The sequence below is a fragment of the Suncus etruscus genome, chromosome 15, assembly GCF_024139225.1.
Source record: "Suncus etruscus isolate mSunEtr1 chromosome 15, mSunEtr1.pri.cur, whole genome shotgun sequence".
Lineage (NCBI taxonomy): Eukaryota > Metazoa > Chordata > Mammalia > Eulipotyphla > Soricidae > Suncus > Suncus etruscus.
This window is the reverse complement of record NC_064862.1, coordinates 7014800-7036603: the sequence shown is the minus strand read 5'-3', so window position 1 is coordinate 7036603 and position 21804 is coordinate 7014800. Positions and strand designations below refer to the sequence as shown.

At 39.9% G+C, this 21804-nt stretch overlaps 2 protein-coding genes across 2 annotated transcripts in view; one reads left to right on the top strand and one right to left on the bottom strand.

Moving 5' to 3' along the window:
• The window catches only part of CITED2 (Cbp/p300 interacting transactivator with Glu/Asp rich carboxy-terminal domain 2), a 1046546-nt gene that overhangs the window by 570246 nt on the left and 454496 nt on the right, over positions 1-21804 (top strand). The window lies entirely within an intron of this gene.
• Positions 1-21804, bottom strand: part of ECT2L (epithelial cell transforming 2 like) — a 94440-nt gene that overhangs the window by 35609 nt on the left and 37027 nt on the right. The window contains exons 3-7 of the mRNA XM_049788001.1: positions 12826-12988; positions 6453-6705; positions 4387-4555; positions 3479-3614; positions 1208-1376 (exon numbers count right to left, since the gene is read on the bottom strand). Of these exons, the coding sequence (XP_049643958.1) occupies positions 1208-1376; positions 3479-3614; positions 4387-4555; positions 6453-6705; positions 12826-12988 (890 nt within the window). The remainder of the gene's footprint in view (positions 1-1207; positions 1377-3478; positions 3615-4386; positions 4556-6452; positions 6706-12825; positions 12989-21804) is intronic.

Genomic DNA, 21804 nt, shown 5'->3' with positions numbered 1-21804 from the left:
AAGGATGAGAAGAGTCAGTTCTGTGAAAATGCTATGTAAAAGGCCAACAAGCATAGGAAAGGAACTCAGCATCAGTAATCAACAGGTCACAGCTCATACAGCTATGACATCACACCTATTACAATAGCCATGACGTCCCCAAGTCACAAAGTAGTATGTGTGCACAGGAACACGAAGAAAATGATCCCTTGTTCATAGTTGGTAGGATTATAAAACAGTGCTGTTGCTATGGAAAAATAGTACATAGGTTCTTTTAAATATTAAAAATAAGGGTTGGAGCATTAGTATAGCAGTCTAGTGTGATATACTTTATACACAGCCTGCCAAAAATGTGGTCCTTGATTGCAGAGCCAGGAGTAAGTCCTGAGCACTGCTGGGTATGACCCAAAAACAAAGAAAATATTAGAAACTGAAATTTCATATAATCTCACTTCTGGGTCTTATAGACAAAGGAATCAAAAGCAGAATTTCAAAGACTAAGTTTCACACCCATGTTGAGAAAAGGACCACGAGGTTATAGTCAGTAAACAAATATCCATCCACAGAAAAATGGAGCTTTATGGGTGGGGCTCAACAGCAAACCAACATCTCTTGTATGAGGCGGGAGTGGAAATAAAATGTGGTATATTTGTAAAATAGAATGTTATACAGCCATTAAAAGATGGAAGGACATCCTGTCACATGCTTTGACAAAGGTAAATCTTGAGGATATTATGTTAAGAGAAACTAATCATAAATCAAGTACTGAATGACTGCTTATATGAGTTGCTAACATGGTTGATTCATAGGGACATGTAGTAAAATAGTAAGTGGTCTCCAGGGGGCTAGAAGGATTGGAAGGGGATAGCTGTTCTTTACTGGTTGATTTTACCTATCAATTTGATTGTGCCATAGGGACCCAGATAACCAGTCAAACATGACTCTGGACATGTCTATAAGGGTGATTTAAGGATATTAGCACAGGGGGGAGATGGACTGTGTGAAACAAACCACCCTCCCCTCTTTGGGTAGACCTTATGCAATCAATTGAAGGATCAAAAACAAAACTGAAGACTGTCCTTGACTAAGAGGACAATCTTACTGTTGGGATGCTGTAAGCAGGGATCAACCTCTTCTTGGCAACCTAGAAATGAAATTGTATTCAAAATGGACAAACATTAAGCCTGTAGAGACTGAAATGTCCTTCCCAATACCCATTTTGTCTTACCTTGGAGTAAATTGACTTCTCTGCTGTTTCCTTCACTAAATATTCCCATACTCTTTACTTTCTTCCCATCCAGAGCTTTGTCTATGAGGTAAAGCAGGCTCTCCAAGTTTATGCCACTGTGATCATATACCAGAGAAATGATCCCTGTCTTTACACTGCCCACCACCATCTAAAAGATAAAAACAAAACTCCAGGACTCAAAACCATTGTTCAAGTATCTATCATTTAATCAAATATAATAGGGAAGGCTGAAAAGGTAATACAGAGGGGAGGGCACTTGCTCTTCATGCAGGCTACCCCAATTTGATCCATGGCACCATATATGGGCCCTCATGTAGTAGCCAAGAAGAATCCCTGAGTGGAGAGCCAAGAGTAGTCCCCTGACAACCACTAGGTTAGGTTCCAAACTATAGTACTGATGATAATAATAGCTATTTGATCTGATGTAATGATACTGCTGATAGATTTTAAATTATTCACATATTGTGGGATATATTTTTTTTCATTATTTTACTTCTTTTAAAACTATACGAGAAAATCTAGTAAAGTTGTGAGCCCTTCACTCAGAGATACATACTACTGATAAATTAGGCAATTTTTTATTTTTATCTTTATACATACCCATACAGAGACCTTTAAAAATAATAAAAAAAATCTGCAATGAACTTATTAAATAAATTTTAGGTTTTTCTCTTGTGAATGCTTTAATCTTCAATTCTGACATAAACCTTTCTATTTAAATAAATATTTAAATTTTTCTTGAAAACAACAATACATGCATTTACCATTATGATAAAGTTTAGCATTAGTGATAGATTGACTGAAAAGTCACTTAAATTATTCATTTATCCCAAACTTTAGGGCACTTCGGGTGTAACTTCATGCAAATTTATCTCAATAACATTCATATCCTAATAAAGAACAGTGTCATGTTAGAATTACAAAACAGAGAATGGCCTTATTCACCCACCCACACTGTGACACCAATTATCCTCTGTGCCCAGCATGCTATATTGGTCAGTATTAAGAAAATTCTATGACACACAAGATCAAAACTGTTCATGTGGTTCTACTAAATGATCAGGCTGTAGACCATCAAAGTTAATCTTTTTGTTTGTTTGTTTTTGTTTTTGTTTTTGTTTTTGGGTCACGCCCAGCAGCGCTTAAGGGATACTTCTGGCTCTATGCTCAGAAATCGCGCCCGGCAGGCTCAGAGGACCATGTGGGATGCCGGGATTCGAACCACCGACCTTCTGCATGAAAGACAAACACCTTACTTCCATGCTATCTCTCCAGCCCTCAAAGTTAATCTTGAAATTAACAGAAGTGTTATTTTTTGTTTCTGTTTGTAGCTTGGGGGTCACAGCTGTCGATGTTGAGGGGTTACTCCTCACTCTACTCTTAGGAATCATTCCTGATAATCGACACACAAGACAAATGCCTTACTTAAATCCTCTACTCTCTCTTCAGTTCTGTGTTTCTGATTTTAAAAATTGCTTGTTGGGACAGAATGATAGTACAGTGAGTAGGTTGTTTGCCTTTCATATAGCTGATGAGGGTCCAATCCCTGATACCCCATATGGTCCCCCAAATCCACCAGGAGTAATCCCTGAGTGAAACCAAAAAGTGAAGTCCAAGCACCATCGGATAAGGCCCAAATTAGAACAAACAAATCAACTCCTTGGGGACTGGTATTACGACTCAACTACTGAGAATATACCTTAAATGTGTGGGGCCTTGATTTAGATCCCGCACTACAAAACACATGGAAATCATCAGCCTTATGAATACTGAGAGGCCCACACAAATATGCACACACACACACACACACACACACACACACACACACACACACACACACAGCTATTTGGGGTTTGTATATTTCCACAAGTAGCTGATCTACTACTTGTCTTTTTGTTTTTGTTCTTTTTTTGTTTGTTTGTTTTTTGTTTTTTTGGGTCATACCCAGCAGTGCTCAGGGGGCACTCCTGGCTCTGCACTCAGAAATCATCCCTGGCAGGCTCACGGACCATATGGAATACCGGGAATCAAACCGCCATCTCCTGAGTTGGCCGCATACAAGGCAAACGCCCTACTGCTGTGCTCTCTCTCCAGTCCCTACTTGTCTTTCTCTCACACACATACTCACACACACACACACACACACACACACACACACACACACACTGACTCAAAGATTGTTATCCATCCTTAAAAGTAGATGAAAAAAATCCCAATTTAATAAAGGGCTGGTCTCCCCATACACATTACCTCATAGGCAGGAATCCGAGATGAAATGACTATGAAATGTGGAAGGACTGTGTGTGAAGCACTGACATCACCCTGGGAAAGTCCACGCCAGCTTTTCTTTAACAATGGGTAGGAATCACTCCCAGAGACATTGCTTCTAGAAGAAGGAAGAATGATGACATCTTCATTTGCTCATTAGACTTTGCTCTGTAAGCACCACTGTATTCTTTGGGCCTTTCAGTACTGACAAAGCTGGTGCTTTCCATCTTAGTCTGTCCCTGTGGTTTTGGGAAACAGCCACAAGAAAGGTTTGGACACAAAAGAGGATTGGGTCAAAGCTGTTTTGGGGACTACACTTCCTCAATGTGTGGAATGATGACAACGGCTCTTAGAATTTCCTGACATTCTGTGAAACAAGATCGTGTGTGCCTGTCACACACTTTGTGGCTAAATACAATTTATTAAAATGGAGGATTCACTTTTTTTTCTTTTCTCAATTTGTAGGAAGACATAGAAATATGAAGCAGAACAAGACGATTCATGTTCTGTGGTTCTGCAAAAAAGGCAGAAGCCCCAATCTAGAAACTATAAATAAAATTAAAAGAAGAAAAATAGATAAAAAGGGGGAACAGATGTGGCAAGTTGGTTGTTGTGGTTGTTTTTGCATAGACAGTAAAAATTGGGGAAATTAGAAAGGAAATTCCCTTGGTCTAAGTGATACAGGTTGTCTCCACCCTTCAAGTGTATATCTATCTATCTTTCTATCTAGCTATCATCTATCTAACTATATTTCACTATTTCTATCACGCATTCATAGAAGAGACAGCAGATAATCATTCAAGACTTTTATGTGTTTGCTAAGTCACTCTAGAAGAGGTTCCAGAAATTACAGTGTGCCTTGAGCCTTCAGCAGTTAAAATTCGCCTTACCCCTTGGGCAGTGCTTCTAAGGATGCAAGAATGAGCCTTTTCTCCAAAGCTTCATGCAACACCTCTGGATTCCACATTGTCTGGGAGAGACGCGGTTGGCATTTGGAGTTTAGCAATCTGGAGCAGCATGATCCACTCACCCAAGGGGGCTGGACTTGGAATAACTTCTCTGAAAAACAAATAGCAGCCTGCTAGGCTGTTGACTACTCACTTCTCAGAGTGCAGTCCATGTAGATAAAGGCAGCAGAAACAGAACTTGCAGGGTCACATGCCGTATGCCAATCACGAGTCATTCTCACAGTCCCTGCACTGCTGAGCTGCTCGGGACAGGGCTGCAAGTTACTGGTCATTTCAGGTCAAGAAACAAAGCTCAGAGAACAGGCAATTCTTTGCTGGTGGAAACTAATCCAACGCTAGGCTTTGCAGAGCCATTTCTGTCCTTCTCCTTGGCTTTGATTCATTTCCCATTTGTTAGGATCTCCCAGAGGGTGAGTCAGTATTTAAAAAAAAAAAAAAAAGAAAAGAAAAGAAAGAGCGAGCATGGGAAAATCCAAATCACTTTTGATCATTTTTACACACTGCAAATCAGAAGTCTTAACTCTCCTTTCTAGCCAGTTTGAAAAACAACCATTTTTTTTACTTTCTCAATTTTAAAATTATTGATAATATCACATAAGCTTTAGGATAAATCAGCACACACCACATTAAATTCACCCTAAAAACCAAATTCGGTTAAGATGAAGAAAGAACTGGAGTGAGGACGGCTCTGACCTTGCTTTCAGCACCCTCCATGGTTCCCAGAGTACCACCAGAGGTCACCCCTGAGCAGAGGTAAGATTATCTTCAGAGTACAGGCTGGTGTGGCCCAAGAAAAAACAGTAGTTCAATTCTATCTTTACCATACTCTTATTTTATGTCATTCCTCTTTCTTCCATTTTCTCTTTCTCTCCACTTTTCACTAATTCAAATTCTTGAATCTTACCAATATGTATTCGCTTGGGCCAGAGAGATAGTACAGTGGATAAGCCATTTGCCTTGTACACATATTGTTCTCCAGGCCCTGCCAGGAGTGAGCCCTGACCATAGTGCCAGGAAGCAGCTCTGAACACTTCCATATGTGACCCCAAAACTAAGCAAAATAAATATGTATTTTCTATTGACCGTATTCCTATTTTTCTTAATTCTTCATTGTTGTTCTTACAACATGTGAGGATCTGGGGTCACAATAAAGTTACCTTATTTTTCATTGAAGTTTTTTTTTTTTTTTTTTTTTTTTAATATTGGGCTACACCTGGTGATGCTCAGGGGTTACTCCTGGCTATACACTCAGAAATCGCTCCTGGCTTGGGGGACATATGGGATGCCGGGGGACCAAACCGAGATCCATACTGGGTTAGCTGCATACAAGGCACACACCCTACTTCTGTGCTATTGCTTCAGCCTCTGAAGGATGTTTTTCTAATTAAAAAATTATGATTAACTAGAAATGGGCAGTGAAGGAAAAAAGTGTCCTAAATATTCTTTTATTTATTTGGGTCACACTCAGCAGTGCTCAGGAGTTACTCCCCCCCCCCCCTCCGGCCCCTCAGGAGTTACTCTTGGCTCTGCACTCAGCAGTCAGTCCTGGCAGGCTCAGTGGACCATGTGGGATGTTAGGAATCAAACTGGAGTCAGTCCAGAGTTGGCCACATGCAAAGCAAATGCCCTACCGCTGTGCTATTGTTCTGGCCTGTCCTGAATATTCTTTTTTTTTTTTTTTTTTTTTTTTTTTTTGTTTTTGGGACACACCCTGTGACGCTCAGGGGTTACTCCTGGCTATGCGCTCAGAAGTTGCTCCTGGCTTCTTGGGGGACCATATGGGACGCCGGGGGATCGAACCGTGGTCCGTCCTAGGCTAGCGAAGGCACCTTACCTCCAGCGCCACCACCCGGCCCCTGTCCTGAATATTCTTGAGAGTACCACTACATACATGGTATTCCAGAAAATATTGTCCTTGAAGAGATGTGTGTGTGCATCCAGTTATATTTACATTATTTAGGTAAGAGAAGATTTTCAATTCTACTCACTCTTACGCAGGGCAATTTTCCCCCAAATTACTTTCCTTAGGCACTTTTCTCTTTGTCTCTCCTGTAGCTCTTCAACTCCTGTTTTGGGTTCATTCAAAGTCCCATAAATAGCAGCAGCTTCCCGAGGTGTCAGCCAGTCTAAGCTGGACACACAAGCAATGTAATGATGCTTCCATGCACCATACTCCTTCTCTGTTGGTGTGTAGGGTAGAAACCATCCTAACTTGATGCATTTGGGCATCCATAAGCAATCCTTCAGAAAAAAGAGAAGAGAGAAATAACTTTAAAAAATGTAAGGTAGGGGGTTCCTACCAGGCCAGCTCCATAGACTCATCCTCTTCTTGAATGAGATGTCAACCGAGCTGGGAAAGATCCTGGCTACACCAGCCCATGCAGCAGAAAGCTGCCCATCTCAGAAGGAGAAGGTGGGCGAAGTTCCCGCCTGTCAAAGCCAGGCCTGCTGCCTCCATCACCCAGAATCACCATTTCCCAATGGCCCTCCTTCATCACTGACCCTCTATGATTTCCTTCGGGGATACCAATCTGACCAAACTTCAAGTATGGTGGTTTGGGGGCTGGCATCACCAGAGGTTTTTGGAGAGAGTGCAGGCGCCCTCACCCACCCCCTCTTATTGTCTAGGAGCTCTGACAGCTGGCTACATGCCCCTAAAATTTATAGTATCAGTAATAGTGCTGTGAATCTCTGGACAACTTCATTTGTTTAATTCTGTCATCCCTTATATGAACACACCAATTTAACAGGAACAGCTAAAAAGAGCTTACTAAATCTTCTACCATTGTATTAATGACTTTATTAGAAGTACTATGATTTTCACAAATGTGCTTGCTACTATACTTTTTCACTTTTCTCTCTCTTTTTTTTAACTTCCCTTTCTTTTGTTCTCTTTTTATTTTCCAATAATTTTGCTTTCAGTTATCTGGAAGCAAGGGTTTTATGATCAAGTATGTCAACTATGGGATGCATTTTTAAAAAATAAAATAAAAATAAAAGGGAAAGAGAAAGAGATAAAGTGAGGGGTCCAGGGTAAGGCACTTACCATGAATTCAGCTGACCTCAATTCAAACCTTGGTGATACAATTGTCCCCTCTAAGCACTGCCGGGAATGTTCCCTGGGCAGAGAACAAGGAGAAAGCCCCAAACACAGCCATAAGTGGCCCAAATTCTCAACCCATTGCCAAACACTTTTAAGGACAGTTTCCTCAAAGTAATGTTTTGAAGTACATGAATTGTTTTGTTTTGTTTTGTTTGCTTTTTGGGCCACACCCAGTGACACTTAGGGGTTACTCCTGGCTATGCTCTCGCTCAGAAATCGCTCCTGGCTTGGGGGAACATATGGGACTTTGGGGGATCAAACCGCAGTTCGTCCTAGGTTAGCGCATGCAAGACAAGTGCCCTACCACTTGTGCCACCGTTCTGGTCCTTGTTTTATACTATGTTGAATTTTTGTTTATTTGTTTGTTTGGGGGGCCACTCCTGGTTCTACACTCAGAAATTACTCCTGGCAGGCTTGGGAGACTATTTAGGATGCTGGGGATCAAATATGCGTCCATCCCAGATTGAGTTGGCTGCATGCAAAGCAAACGCCCTACTGCTATGCTATTCACTCCAGCACTTATGTTGAAGTTTCTAATGCAATTTGACTTGCTATCTAAAGTAGACATTGAGAAATAAGAAGCATGCATTACTTAACAAGAAAAACATTCTTTGATACACATGCATGTTATATAGGAATATAGTGTTACTCAATTTTGTACCAATATGGTACTACCTTTGTACCACCTTATCCAGAGTGGACCACAGCATTTGATTACCTCTATAGTCTGAGAATTCTGCCTCTAAAAATAGTGCTATGAGTAGTTTTCTTCAAAACAATTTTCCTGAGGCTGGAGAGATAGCATGGACATAGGGCGTTTGCCTTGCATGCAGAAGGATGGTGGTTGGAATCCCGGCATCACATATAGTCCCCCGAACCTGCCAGGACCGATTTCTGAACATAGAGCCAGGAGTAACCCCTGAGCACTGCCGAGTGTGATCCAAAAACCAAACCCCCCCGCCCCAAAATTTCCTACTGAGAATTCTGATCTCTATGATCCAAGACATGACAAGTTTTGACATATAAGAACAGAAAAATCCATTTAGTCCAATGTATTTTTACAAGGTGGTACAAAGGTAGTACCATATTGGTACAAAATTGAGTAACACTATATTCATATATAACATGTATGTGTATCAAAGAATATTTTTCTTGTTAAGTAATGCATGCTTCTTATTTCTCAATGCCTACCTACACAATAGAGCTATCAACACTACAAGAACTGGTGTGACCAAAGCAAAGAAGGTGTAAACTCAAGAGTAAAGTCTGATTGTCATTCCTTTACCTCCAGATATTTGATAGTTTCTAAGTAATTCATAAACTGAGAAAAAGCTGAAAAGTTTGGTTGTGAAGGAATGGTTGTTGGAACATGGTATGACTAAACTATTTTTTAAAAAACCTTTATTGATTGATTGAATGGTTTCTGGGTCACACCCAGCTGCACTCAGGAGTTACTCCTGGCTCTGCACTCAGAAATCACCCCTGGCAGGCTGGGAAACCATATGGGATGCCGGAATCCAAACAGATCCCTCCTAGAAAAAACCTTACTGCTGTGCTATCTCTCCAGCCCCATGTCTGACTAAACTCAACTATCAACAACTTTTTAACTCTATCTATGGTGATTTTATTTTTAAAAATTATTGCTGAAGGTTTTAGAAGCAATAAAATAAAATGGTCATTCTTACAAGGAAAAATAAATAACCAAAACTCAGGGCCCTCTAATGAGTAGAGCCCAATATCAGTTCAGACTTGTGGTTGAGATTCTTTTTGGTAAGGATATAAGGAATTAGATAAATTATCATGTGGGCTGAAATATTTCATTTTCTTTCTTTTTTTAATATCTCATTTTCTAATTGAATTTAAGTGACCTGTTCCTATCATAAACAAATGATAGAAGCAAAATAAATTACTTCTGGAAGGAAAAAAAAAAACAGGAACCACAGACTCAAATTATCATATGAACAAGCAGTGAAGAATTTCAACAGTCAATATCTGGTATTCAATCAAAAATAGTCATGCACAGAAAAAAGATAACTGTTTCTTTTTTTGGCTATTAGAAAATAGATAAAGATCCTCAGAAAAAGGTCTTAAGACATTGTAATTATCAGAGATGAACTTAAAAATACCTATAATTAATAGATCTAAGAAATTAAATGAATGAGTGGAAGGTTTTGGCAAAAGAATAAACATGCTAAAACTGAAAAATATAATGACTAGAATTTAGAACTCAATAGGTAGGTTTAAGAAAAATTAGAATTCAGCTAAAAAACATAATGAATTGAAAGGCTGGAAGAAAATAGTATGAGAAAATACAAAACCAAATAGGACACAGAAAATTAGTAAGATATAAGTACTGGAATCCCAGGAAGAAAAGAGATAGTGGAGTAGGAGCAATATGTAAAGAAATAATATCTGGGACATTTTAAAAATTAAGAAATAAAATACATTGAGCTAAAAGGTAGTAAAGTGTTATACATGAAGCATAATATAGCATTGTAGGTAGCAGTGCTTACAATATAGGCATATACTGTAAAAGTATATTAAAATTGTCTATCATAGAGGAAGGCTGTTGTGTGGGAGAGAAACTGGACAGAATGCAAGTGGATACTGGTGAAGGGACCAGTGTTGGAACACTGTCTGCCTAATCATGAATAACTTTGCATTTCACAGAGATCAAATAAAAATAAAAAAAGAACACATTAAATAAATTTAGGGGTTGAGGAGATAGCTCCAAGGACTGGAGTATGCACTTCACACAACAGAGCCATGGATTAAATCACTGGCACCACGTGGTCTCCTTGGCAATGAAAGAGTGACCTTGCACGTGGGCTGGGAGTAGTCCGTGAGCACTACCAGTGTGACTCAAACATGAAAACAAAAATTTAAAAATAAATAAATATAATATATTTGATCCAAAACCTGCTGCAAAACATAAAACAAGTAAGCATGTACACACATACATAAGGAAACACATGTATATATCCCTCCAAGTACATCATAATGAAATGATTGAAGATAAGCCGGTATGGGACTTCCAGCCTGCTGCAGCCAGGAATGAGTGATCATGGCAACTGACATGTACAACCTTTAAAGATAGTGGAGCACTGCTGCAGGAGCATCACCTGGTAAACAGGAGTCTGAATGGCAAAGGAGTTTCCAGAGATCCTGACAACTGGAATGTGCAGAGCACAATTGAGTGTGACTGACAGTCATTTCAATAACAATGACTAAGAGGCAAGGGTGGAGGGTGTGTGTGGAGAAACAATAGTGCAGCCCATGTATTCTCAGCAAAGGTTGCGGAAGGCAGTGTAATATTTTCAAAGATCCTTTTCCTTACAACAATAAAAACTAAGTAAATTATTTCAATGTGCTGAGTGCATATGCAGCTTTACATGCAGGAGGGCCAGGTTCTGTTCTCAGTGTCACATGAGTCCCTAAGCAGCACTTGGAGCAATCCCCAATACAATATATATTGTAAAATATATAGTATATACCATATACATAATTATATATTCATTTTATATATTATATATAACACATTATATAATATATACATTTATATTTATACTTATATAAATATACACATAAATATGTAATATATAAATATATACTTATATATAATTTTATCTATTTATATATAAAATAAATATATAGACAATATAAAAATTGAAAATATATATTTATGGATACATGGCCCTCTGCTTGGGATGTGTCTCAGTGTCTCAGTGGTAGAGCACATGTCTTGTCTATGTGAGGTCCCTGACATCAAACACACAAAAATTAAATTAAAGAAAATTAACTGCTAGTCTAGAATTCAAATATCCACTGAAAATAATCTTCACATTGGAAGCAAACAGATATTTTCATACAAACAAAAGATGAAAAAAATATGTCAGCAGCATTCACAAAAACAAACTATAGGGATAGGAAAGATAATACAGTGGGTAGGACAGTTGCCTTGCATGCAGCTGATCCTAGTTCAATCCTCACTACGCCATAGAGTCCCCCAAGCATCACCAGGAGAAATTCCTGAGCACAGAGTTAGGAGTAAGTCCTGATCACTGCCAGGTGTGACTCCGAAACAAAAAAAATTAAAAACAAAAATATGGGGGCTGAAGCAATAGTACAGTGGGGAGGGCATTTGACTTCACACAGCAGATCTGGGTTCAACCCCTGGTATTTCATATGGTCCCCCAAGCCTGCCAGGAGTAATTCTTGAGCAAGAACCAGGAGTAACCTCTTAGCACTGCCAGGTGTGGTCCAACAACTAAAACAAAACAAAACAAAACAAAATGAACAAAACAAAAACAAACAAAAACCCAAGCATTGAGACTGACTTGTAGTCCAAGTCCAGTGCTTTGATGGGTCCTCCACGGAGGTCTAGTGATTCTCTGGAACAGAATCTCAACCTAAGGCCATTGAGGAAATGCCATGCAATTTAAAGTAGAGTACTGGCTTGTATACCCCTATGTTGCATGCATGTAGTTTTGGTTCTGGGCCATATCCAGTGGTGCTTGTGTGCTGATACTAGCTAAATGCTTGGGGTGACATAAGGTTGGTTGCTCCTGTGTTGGACCATGTGATGCCAGAGGATTGAATCTGGGACCTCCTCAAGAAAAACATGTGCTCTTTCTTCAAGCTATTTCTCCCTCCCTTGTATTAAATATTTAAAGAAAATAACAAGTAAGCCAAGAAGTACTTTGCTAATCAGTAGCAGAGAATGTTGAAGATCTAGATTTGTATCAGAACAGATGTTAGCCAAAAAAGGAATCAGTTGATGCTGAGGTTCTAATTTTCAAGGTAAATTATCCTGACTAAAATAGAATAGAAATAAAATTAATTTTCCCCAAAAGTGGGCAGGATTAAGGGTTTTATAAATAATTAGCAGACGAGTTGGTAGAGAGGTGGTAAAGGACTTAAGGGACTTGCTTTTTGATGCATCTGACGATCCTAAAATCCATAGCACTGCCAGGATGAACCTCTGAGCACAGAGGCTGGGACAATCCCTGAGCACTACTGGGTGTAGCAGTGCCAGGACAGGCGGGGGAGGTGGTGTCAATGCCAGTACAGACGCATGCAAGGTAAGAGACTCACCCACTAACCCTAATAAATGAAATAAATTTCTGTACTCAACTTATCCCTTTTTCCCCCCTCTTAAGTTTATGGCTCAGAAACTATTAGCTACTGTCTTCAGGAAGGGCTGATGTGTCAGATCCTAGTTAATTTTGTACCCTAGTAGTAGGAATGATAGTATAAACCTGCTCGGTAAAAAACTTCCAGGGCCAACTGACTTGGGCAGCTGCACACAAATCTTTCGGATTCAGAAAGGAAAAGATATAGAGAGAAATGTAGCGTGGTAACACTGTAGAGAAGTCCACTTTGGCCACGACCTTCCTTTCTGAAAACCAGCTTTGCAAAAACCTAAAGAGAAAGATACAGAAACTTAGTTTAGAATGCCAGTATCTGCAGTTAACCAAAATTTCAATGTCAATATTGGCTAAGATTCTATCTACAAAAAGTAATCCAATCCTAAACAAAATAAGGGTGTATTTTTCCAACGTGTTATGAAAAATAAATGAAAATCCCCAAATGTCTAAACTCAACAGGAAAGAAAAACAAATCAAATTGTTATAAATTTAGGTTTCCTCATGAGGACCAGAGAGATGGTACAATGGGTAGGGCACTTGCCTTGCATGTGGTCGATCCAGGGGTTCTGGCTCTATACTCAGGTATCACTCCTAGTGGTGTTTGAAGGACCAACTGGGATGCTGGGAAACAAACCTAGGTAAACAAAGTACAAGGCAAGCAGCCTGCCCACTGTGCTATCTTTCTAGCAACTGCACTATATTTCTGATCCATATTTTACTTGTTTTTGTTGTTGAGCCACACCTAGCAATGCTTAAGGGTTATTCCTGGCTCTGCGCTGAGTAATTCCTGCTGGCAAGTTGAGGGACCATATGGGATGCCGAGGATTGAACCCAGGTCAGCTGCATTCAAGGCAAACACCCTACCTGCTGTGCTATCACTCTGGCCCCACATTTTACTTTTTAAAACATATTTATCTATTTGATCTGGAGGGCATCCAGTGGCTATTCTTGACTTTGTGTCAAGAATAGGGTCACACCTAGTGCTGTTAAAGGGACCATACTAGGTTCTGGGGTTGAGTCAGGGTTGGTGGCAAGGCAAAAGAGAAAAAAAAATCTTACTATTATACCATCTCTCCAGCTCTGCCTTTTTATTTTATTCATTTATCTTTTTTTTTTTTTTGAGAACTTTCCAAGTTATTCTCAAGTGACCTGGGCCCCCAGTTAAGACAGGACCAGAAAGGGAAGTATCTCAACTCCTGGACTCTATCCAGGCCCCCTCCTGACATTTTATTTTGCTTTGTTTTAAGGACTGGCTGCCTTTTTTAGTGACAAGGTTGAATGATTGCCTGTTGCTTTATGTTTTTGTTCTTTGGTTTCAGTCACCATTTTATTTCTTTTTTCTTTTTATAGATGGGGGTAGATAAATTTGGCAGTGCTCAGAGCTTATTCTTGGCTCTGCCATTCAGGAATTATTCCCAGCAACTTTGGGGGACCATATGGGATGCCAGGAATTGAATCTAGGTTGGCTGCATGCAAGACAAGCACCCTACCTGCTGTACTATTCCTCTGGCCCCCAAGTCACTGTTTTCTTGATTCTTGTCCATGCACCTTTGTCACAACTAGAGACAAAGTAAAGTGACTTAAAATGAACATGTTGGCATGCCACTTCAGGTAAAGCATTAGTACATACGCTTGTCTTTAAGGGTAGTCACATCTGTGTTGTAGAATCAGGAGGGCCAAGAGTGGGATTTTGTACCCACAGCACACAGACACTTGGCAGCAACAGAAACTCACTTCACAGTAGTGGAGACTGCAGTAATCCTGAGAACATTTTATCCCAAACATCCTCAACCAAACCAACCAACTCCTCATTGTCTCAATTGTTTTATGGGCCTGAGAGTCAGATCTCATTTGAAATTACAGACTAGATCAATAAAGTGAGTAGCAAGTCAGAAATGTCTGCAGCCTCCTTTTTAAAATCCAGTTTGAGAATTTTTGGTGTTTTCATCCTCATTCCCTTTCTCATCCCAAGCATCAAATGTTTGGTATAAAAGAAAACAGGTCCCTCCCCCCCAAAAAAAAAGGACCCGGGGCCAGGCGGTGGCGCTAAAGGTAAGGTGCCCGCCTTGCCTGCGCTAGCCTTGGACGGACCGCGGTTCGATCCCCCGGTGTCCCATATGGTTCCCCAAGCCAGGAGCAACTTCTGAGCACATAGCCAGGAGTAACCCCTGAGCGTTACCGGGTGTGGCCCAAAAACCAAACAAAACAAAACAAAACAAAACAAAAAAAAAACCCAACCCTTAAATCTGTTACTTTCACTGTCAGCCTCAATTACACACATTTTATATTTGTTCTTTGCCTGTACCACTATTCGGACACTCTTTATATAATAAATCTTGAGAGAAGACAAAAAAATGAGGAGGAGGGGGAGGGCATGCAGGAGGGGGAAGATGAAGAGTGAGTTCTTCAAAGTAATGGCACTTGCCTCACTGCATTTTAGTTAATGTTGCAAAGTAAGGAGTCCAGGAAGAGAAAAGGCAACGTGTGAGGAGCCCATGAATAAAAAAACACATGTGAGGAGCCCATGGACAAAAAGCCCATGGCTTTGCTTGTTTGTTGTGACAAGGAGCTGCTTCATGAAATAATCATGATACTGGTTGCACTGTGCTACTGAAGGTACAATGTGTACTTTGCAAAAATAACAAGGCTTAGTAATGCAGGACGAGAATTAAGTTCTCTGCTCTTAGATTTCTGATAAGGAGTAAAAAGGCACAGCCTAGACTGTGCTGAAAAAGTCTGGGAAAGCAGATAGGAAAAGGTGAATGGAATTGTCAGGGGCCACTTTCTACTTGCCTGGGCAGCTTTGGTTTTTGTCTGGGTGGGGTGACATGGTAAGAAACAATGTTAGGTGAGTTTCCATATTAATGCCAATGTTATGCAGAGTAATCACTGGGGCTGAGGTATAAAGGCAGAGAGATCCATGAGCTTCAGGCAACAAAAGAGGAAAACTGGGCATGTGGGAAACAGAGAAATGGTACAATGGTGCAGTGGGTAGGACAGGTAGGCCTTGCATGAAGCTGACCTAGTTATGGTTCCATCTAGTTCCATAAGCCCACCAGGATCGATTCCTGAGTTCAGAGCCAGGAGTAAGCCCTGAACACAGTCAGATGTGGCACACACGCGCGCACACACACACACACACACACACACACACACACACACACACTGGGCATATGACAGAGCAATAAAGAAAAGTGATTGAAAAATCAATTTTCAGGGCCAGAGTGATAGCATAGTAGTGCATTTGCCTTGCAAGCTGCTGACTCGGACAGACCCTGGTTCAATCCCTGGCATCCATATGGTCTCCTAAGCCTGCCAGAAGTAATTTCTGAGCTCAGAGGGCTGCATGGTGTGGCCCCCCAAAAAATAAAACAAAAAATCAATTGCCCGTTTTAACTGTTAAAAAATAATAATCTGCTAGGCTTAGAGAAATAGCACAATGGTCGGTCACGAGTTTCAACCCCCAATGTCTCCACTGCCAAGTGCAGCACTGGCAGCTCTGTGTTTGAGTCAGACAGCCCTGCTTTCCACAGCGCTGAATGCATCTAGTAATTTACTATTGGTCTATTTTTAAGAAGCAGCAAAACTGAAAAGATGTCGGAACACCACAGTCAGGCAGTGTGACTCCTGGTGAGTACATGTGGGATCACCAGAAGCCCCAGTGAGCACCACAACCAGAGCATAAATGCCTCATCCAACGAGGCATCCCAGGCAATTCTGGAACCTGGGGTAAAGAGCATGCTTGCATGCAGCAGACCCACCTCCACATCCACCAGCCAATCAGATTCTCTGCTTTACAATCAATCAGTTTATTGATTGATCCCGTTGACCCTAGGTGAGCAAACGTTCACTACAGCTAACTGTGCAAACATCAATATCAGGCATCTGTGTGTTTCTCAGTCGTTGCAGCAAAATTAACAAGGAAGGAAAGAGAGAGCAAATGTGGGGAGAAAGATAAGTGAATAATAAATAAATAAGTAGAAAGGGAATTAAGATACTTGACTTGGATGTAAGTTCTACCCCTGGCACTGAGCCCTGCCTGCACACATCCTGACCACAAAGTCTTAAGAATAAGCCCTGAGCATATCTGAGTGTGGCCCAAAATGCTCTCTAAATTAAATAGTTATAATTAATTAACCAATTAAAATAACCACCAAAGAACCCATGCATATAAAAACATTTTGCATATTCTGATTCATAAATAGCTACATGAATACTCATAAGCAGAATAAATCAGAACATTCAATTGGATGAGGGTTTTTTGGGATTTGGTATTGTTCTACTTTTACATACCCACATTTTCCAATCCTTATGACAATCCTAGCTATTGGCCAGAGAAAATTCAAGGTTCTCAATGATGAGCATGCATCCGCTTCAATAGAATACACATTCTCGGGGCCATAGAGATAGCATGGAGGTAAGGCATTTGCCTTTCATGCCGAAGGATGGTGGTTCGAATCCTGGCATCCCATATAGTCCCCTGTGCCTGCCAGAGTCAATTTCTGAGCAAAGAGCCAGAAGTAACCCTTGAGTGCTGCCGGGTGTGACCCAAAAACCAAAATAAATAAATAAATAAATAAACAAACAGAGAAAGAAAGAAAGAAAGAAAAAACAAAGAAAGAAAGAAGGAAAAAGAAAGAAAGAAAGAAGAAAGAAAGAAAGAATGAATGAAAGAAAAAAGAAAGAAAGAAAGAATGAAAGAAAGAAGAAAGAAAGAAAGAAAGAAGAAAAAAGAAAGAAAGAAGAAAGAAAGAAGAGGGAGAGAGGGAGGGAGGGAGGGAGGGAGGAGAAAGAAAGAAAGAAAAAGAAAGAAAGAGAAAGAAAGACAGAAAAAGAAAGAAAGAAAGAAAGAAAAGAAAGAAAGAAAGAAAGAAAGAAAGAAAAAAGAAAGAAAAAGAAAGAAAGAAAGAAAGAAAGAAAGAAAGAAAGAAAGAAAGAAAGAAAGAGAAAGAAAGAAAAAGAAAAGAAAGAGAGAGAAGAGAAAGAAAAAGAAGAGAGAGAAAAGAAAGAGAGAGAGAAAGGAAGGAAGGAGAAAAAGAAAAAGAAAGAAGAAAAGGAGAGAAAGAAGAAAGAAAGTGAGAGAAAGAATGAGAGAGAATGAGAGAGAAGAAAGAAGGAGGAAGGAAGAAAGAAGAAAGAAAGAGAAGAGAAAGAAGAAAGAAAAAAGAAAAAAGAAGAGAAAGAAAGAAAGAAAGAAAGAAAGAAAAGAAAAGAGAGAGAGAAGGAAAGAAAGAAAAAGAAAGAAAGAGAAAGAAAGAAAGAAAGAAAGAAAGAAAAAGAAAAAAGAAAAAAAAAAAAGAAAGAAAGAAGAGAAGAAAGAGAAAGAAAAGAAAGAAAGAAAAGAGAAAGAAGAGAAGAAAGAAGAAAAGAAAGAGAAAGAAAGAAAGAAAAGAAAGAGAGAGAAAGAAGAAAGAGAAGAAAGAATGAAGAAAGAAAGAAAGAAAAAGAAAGAAAAGAAAGAAGAAAAAAGAGGAGAAAGAAAGAAAGAAAGAAAGAAAGAAGAAAGAGAAGAAAAAAAAAGAAGAAAGAAAAAAAAAGAAAGAAAAAAGAAAAAAAAGGAAAGAAAGAAAGAAAGAAAGAAAAAAGAAAGAAAGAAAGAGAAAGAAAGAAAAAAGAAAAAAGGAAAGAAGAAAAAAAAGAAGAAAAAAGAAAAAAGAAAAGAGAAAAGAAAGAAAAATAAAAAAGAAAAAAGAAGAAGAAGAAAAGAAAAAAAGAGAAAAAGAAAGAAAGAAAGAAAGAAAGAAAGAAAGAAAGAAAGGAGAAAAGAAGAAAAAGGAAGGAAGTGAGGGAGAAAGAAAGAAAGGAAGGAAGAGGGATGGAGGATTGAGGGAAGAAGGGAGGGAGAGAGCAGGAACTAAGGTCAGAATTTATTCCCAATAGTTGGCGAGGAAAAGGAATAAAATCACGCGTCTTCAAGATTCAGCCAGCAGCAATCAACAACTAATTCTGACTGAGTGTTCAGGGGTCAATTCCGGGGGTGTTTAAAAACCACATGTTTATGGGATCAAACTCATGTGCATGCTCAGTCCATTTAACTAGCACTCTGATCCTAATTTCTATTTTTTAGTATCTTTATTTAAACATCTTGATTACAAAGTGATTGTAGTTGGGTTTCTGTCATGTAAAGAAAACCCACTTTCAAGTGCAACATTCCCATCACCAATGTCCCAAATCCTCTCCTTCCCAACCCCCGCCTGTATTTGAGACAGGCTTTCATTCATTCACATTGTTATGATAGTTGTCAGTGTAGTTATTTCTCTAACTGCACTCATCATTCTTTGTGGTGAGCTTCATGTGGTGAGCTGGACCGTCCAGCCCTCCTCTTTTTTGTCTCTGAAAATTATTGCAAAAATGTCTTTTATTTTTCTTAAAACCCATAGATGAGTGAGACTGTTCTGTATCTATCTCTCCCTCTGACTTATTTCACTCAGCATAGTCCATGTATAGAAAAATTTCATAACTTCATCTCTCCTGATGGCTGCATAATATTCCATTGTGTATATGTACCACAGTTTCTTTAGCCATTCATCTGTTGAAGGGCATCTTGTTGTTTTCAGAGTCTGGCTATTGTAAATAGCACCACGATGAATTTAGGTGTGAGGAAGAAATTTTTAAATTGTATTTTTGTGTTCCTAAGGAGTGGTATAGCTGGATCATATGGGGGCGCAATTTCCAGGTTTTTGAGGAATCTCCATAACGTTTTCCATAAAGGTTGGACAAGACAGCATTTCCACAAGCAGTAAATAAGAGTTCCTTTCTCCCCACATCCCCACCAGCACTGATTGTTCCCAATCTTTGTGATGTGCACCAATTTCTGTGGCGTGAGATGGTACCTCTTAGTTGTTTTTATTTGCATCTCCCTGATGATTAGTGATGTGGAGCATTTTTTTTTTTGGTTTTTGGGTCACACAGCAGCGCTCAGGGGTTACTCCTGGCTCTATGCTCAGAAATCACTCCTGGCAGGCTCAGGGGACCATATGGGATGCCTGGATTCGAACCACTGACCTTCTGCATGAAAGGCAAATGCCTTACCTCCATACTTTCTCTCCGGCCCCGATGTGGAGCATTTTTATGTCTTTTGGCCATGTGTATTTCTTCTTTGACAAAGTGTCTGTTCATTTCTTCTCACCATTTTTGATGGGGTTAGATGTTATTTTCTTGTAAAGTTCTGTCAGTGCCTTGTATATTTTAGATATTAGCCCCTTATCTGATGGGTATTGAGTGAATAATTTCTTCCATTCAGTGTGTGGTTCTTGTATCCTAGACACTATTTCCTTTGAGGTGCAAAAGCTTCTCAGCTTAATATATTCCCATGTGCTTATCTCTGCTTCCATTTGTTTGGAGAGTGCTATTTCCTCCTTGAAGATGCCTTTAGTCTCAATGTTGTGGAGTGTTTTACCTACATGTTGTCCAATGTAAGTTATGGTTTCAGGTTTGATATGAAGGTCTTTAATCATTTGGATTTTCCTTTGTACATGGTGCTAGCTGGGGGTCTGAGTTTGCTTTTTAAGCAAGTGGCTAGCCAGTTGTGCCAACACCACTTGTTGAAGAAGCTTTCCATGCTCCATTTAGGATTTCTTGCCCCCTTTTTAAAAATTAGGTGATTGTATGTTTGGGGAACTTTCTCTGAGTACTCAAGCCTATACCACTGATCTGAAGGTCTGGCTTAATTCCAATACCATACTGTTTTGATAACTATCGCTTTGTAATACAGCTTAAAATTGGGGAAAGTAGGTTCGCGTTCCTGAGGCTTCTGGGGCCGGCAAATGGTAGGGGACGTTCCTCTGTCTCCACCCATCCCCTGACCGCATCTTTAGGTTTCCGGGCCAGCAGACAGTAGGGGACCTTCCTCTGTTCCTGCCCCTACCCTGCACACATCTCCAAGGTCTCCAGCAATGCTGGGTCGGCTAGGAACTACAGACGGGAGGAGTTTCCGGCAGAGGCCTGGAGGGGGTGGAGCTCTGCTGACTTTCAGGTAGGGGAGAAGGACAAGGGAGCCAGGCTCAACAGCGCCCTCCACCATTGTGGCCAGGAATGGTACTGCACTGGCTGGTAGCTAGCTAGGCTCCACTAGAGGGCGCATGAGAGGCCAAACCTCAGCCAGCCCACCGAGCAGTCTCAGCCACAGCTGCAATCCAAAGAAGGGACCCAGCCCCACACCACAGAGAGAAAAAGCAGCTCAAAATCAAAAGGCACTGCTCTCCAAGCCACACCAATAAATGCAAAGAAACATGGGTAAATTGAGGAGGACCCTAACATCTGGAGATACAGAGAGAAACCCTAGTAAGTTCCCAAGTCCACCAAAATGCACAGATCCAACAGATGATATTTAAAAGCAGCATGAGAAAGGAAATGCAAGCCATGGTAAAGGAAATGAGAGAATCGCTAGCCACCGAGTACAAGAAATTCATGGATGAACAAATTAGCCAAATTAAAGAAGATCTGATACAGAACATGAGAGACTCCATACAATAGGAATTAAAGGAATTAAAAGACACAGTAAAAAGCCATAGGAGCAGAATCACAGAGTTGGTGAAGCACATAGAAGAAAAACTGCAAACCAAAAAAACTAAAAACCAACAAGGAAATAAGAGGCAAGGCACCAAGGCATTGGAAGGAAAAGTCCAGTACTTAATGAACAAAGACAAAATAAATAATCTAAGACTTGTAGGTATACCAGAAGAGGGGGAAACAGGTAAAGGGGAAGAACAAGTAGTTAGGGAAAACTTCCCCCACCCTTTGGAAAGAGGCCTCCATGCAAATCCAGGAAGTGAAAAGAGTCCCTAATAAAATAGATCCTAATAAACCAACACCAAGTAATCCAAGTGGCAAAAAAAAAAAAAAAAAAAAAAAAAACAAAGAGAAAGATGAACTCCTTAAAGCAATAAGGGAAAAAAACCTCAAGTACAAAGGAAGGGACATAAGAATCAAACCAGACCTCCCATTTGAAATAATTCAAGCAAGAAGACAGTGGAATGAAAATACTCAAAGGACTGAATGAAAGAAATTTCCAAACTAGGGTCCAATACCCAGAAAAACTGTCATTCATATGGGATGGTAGCCTAAAAAAATTCTCAAAAAAAATGAAGT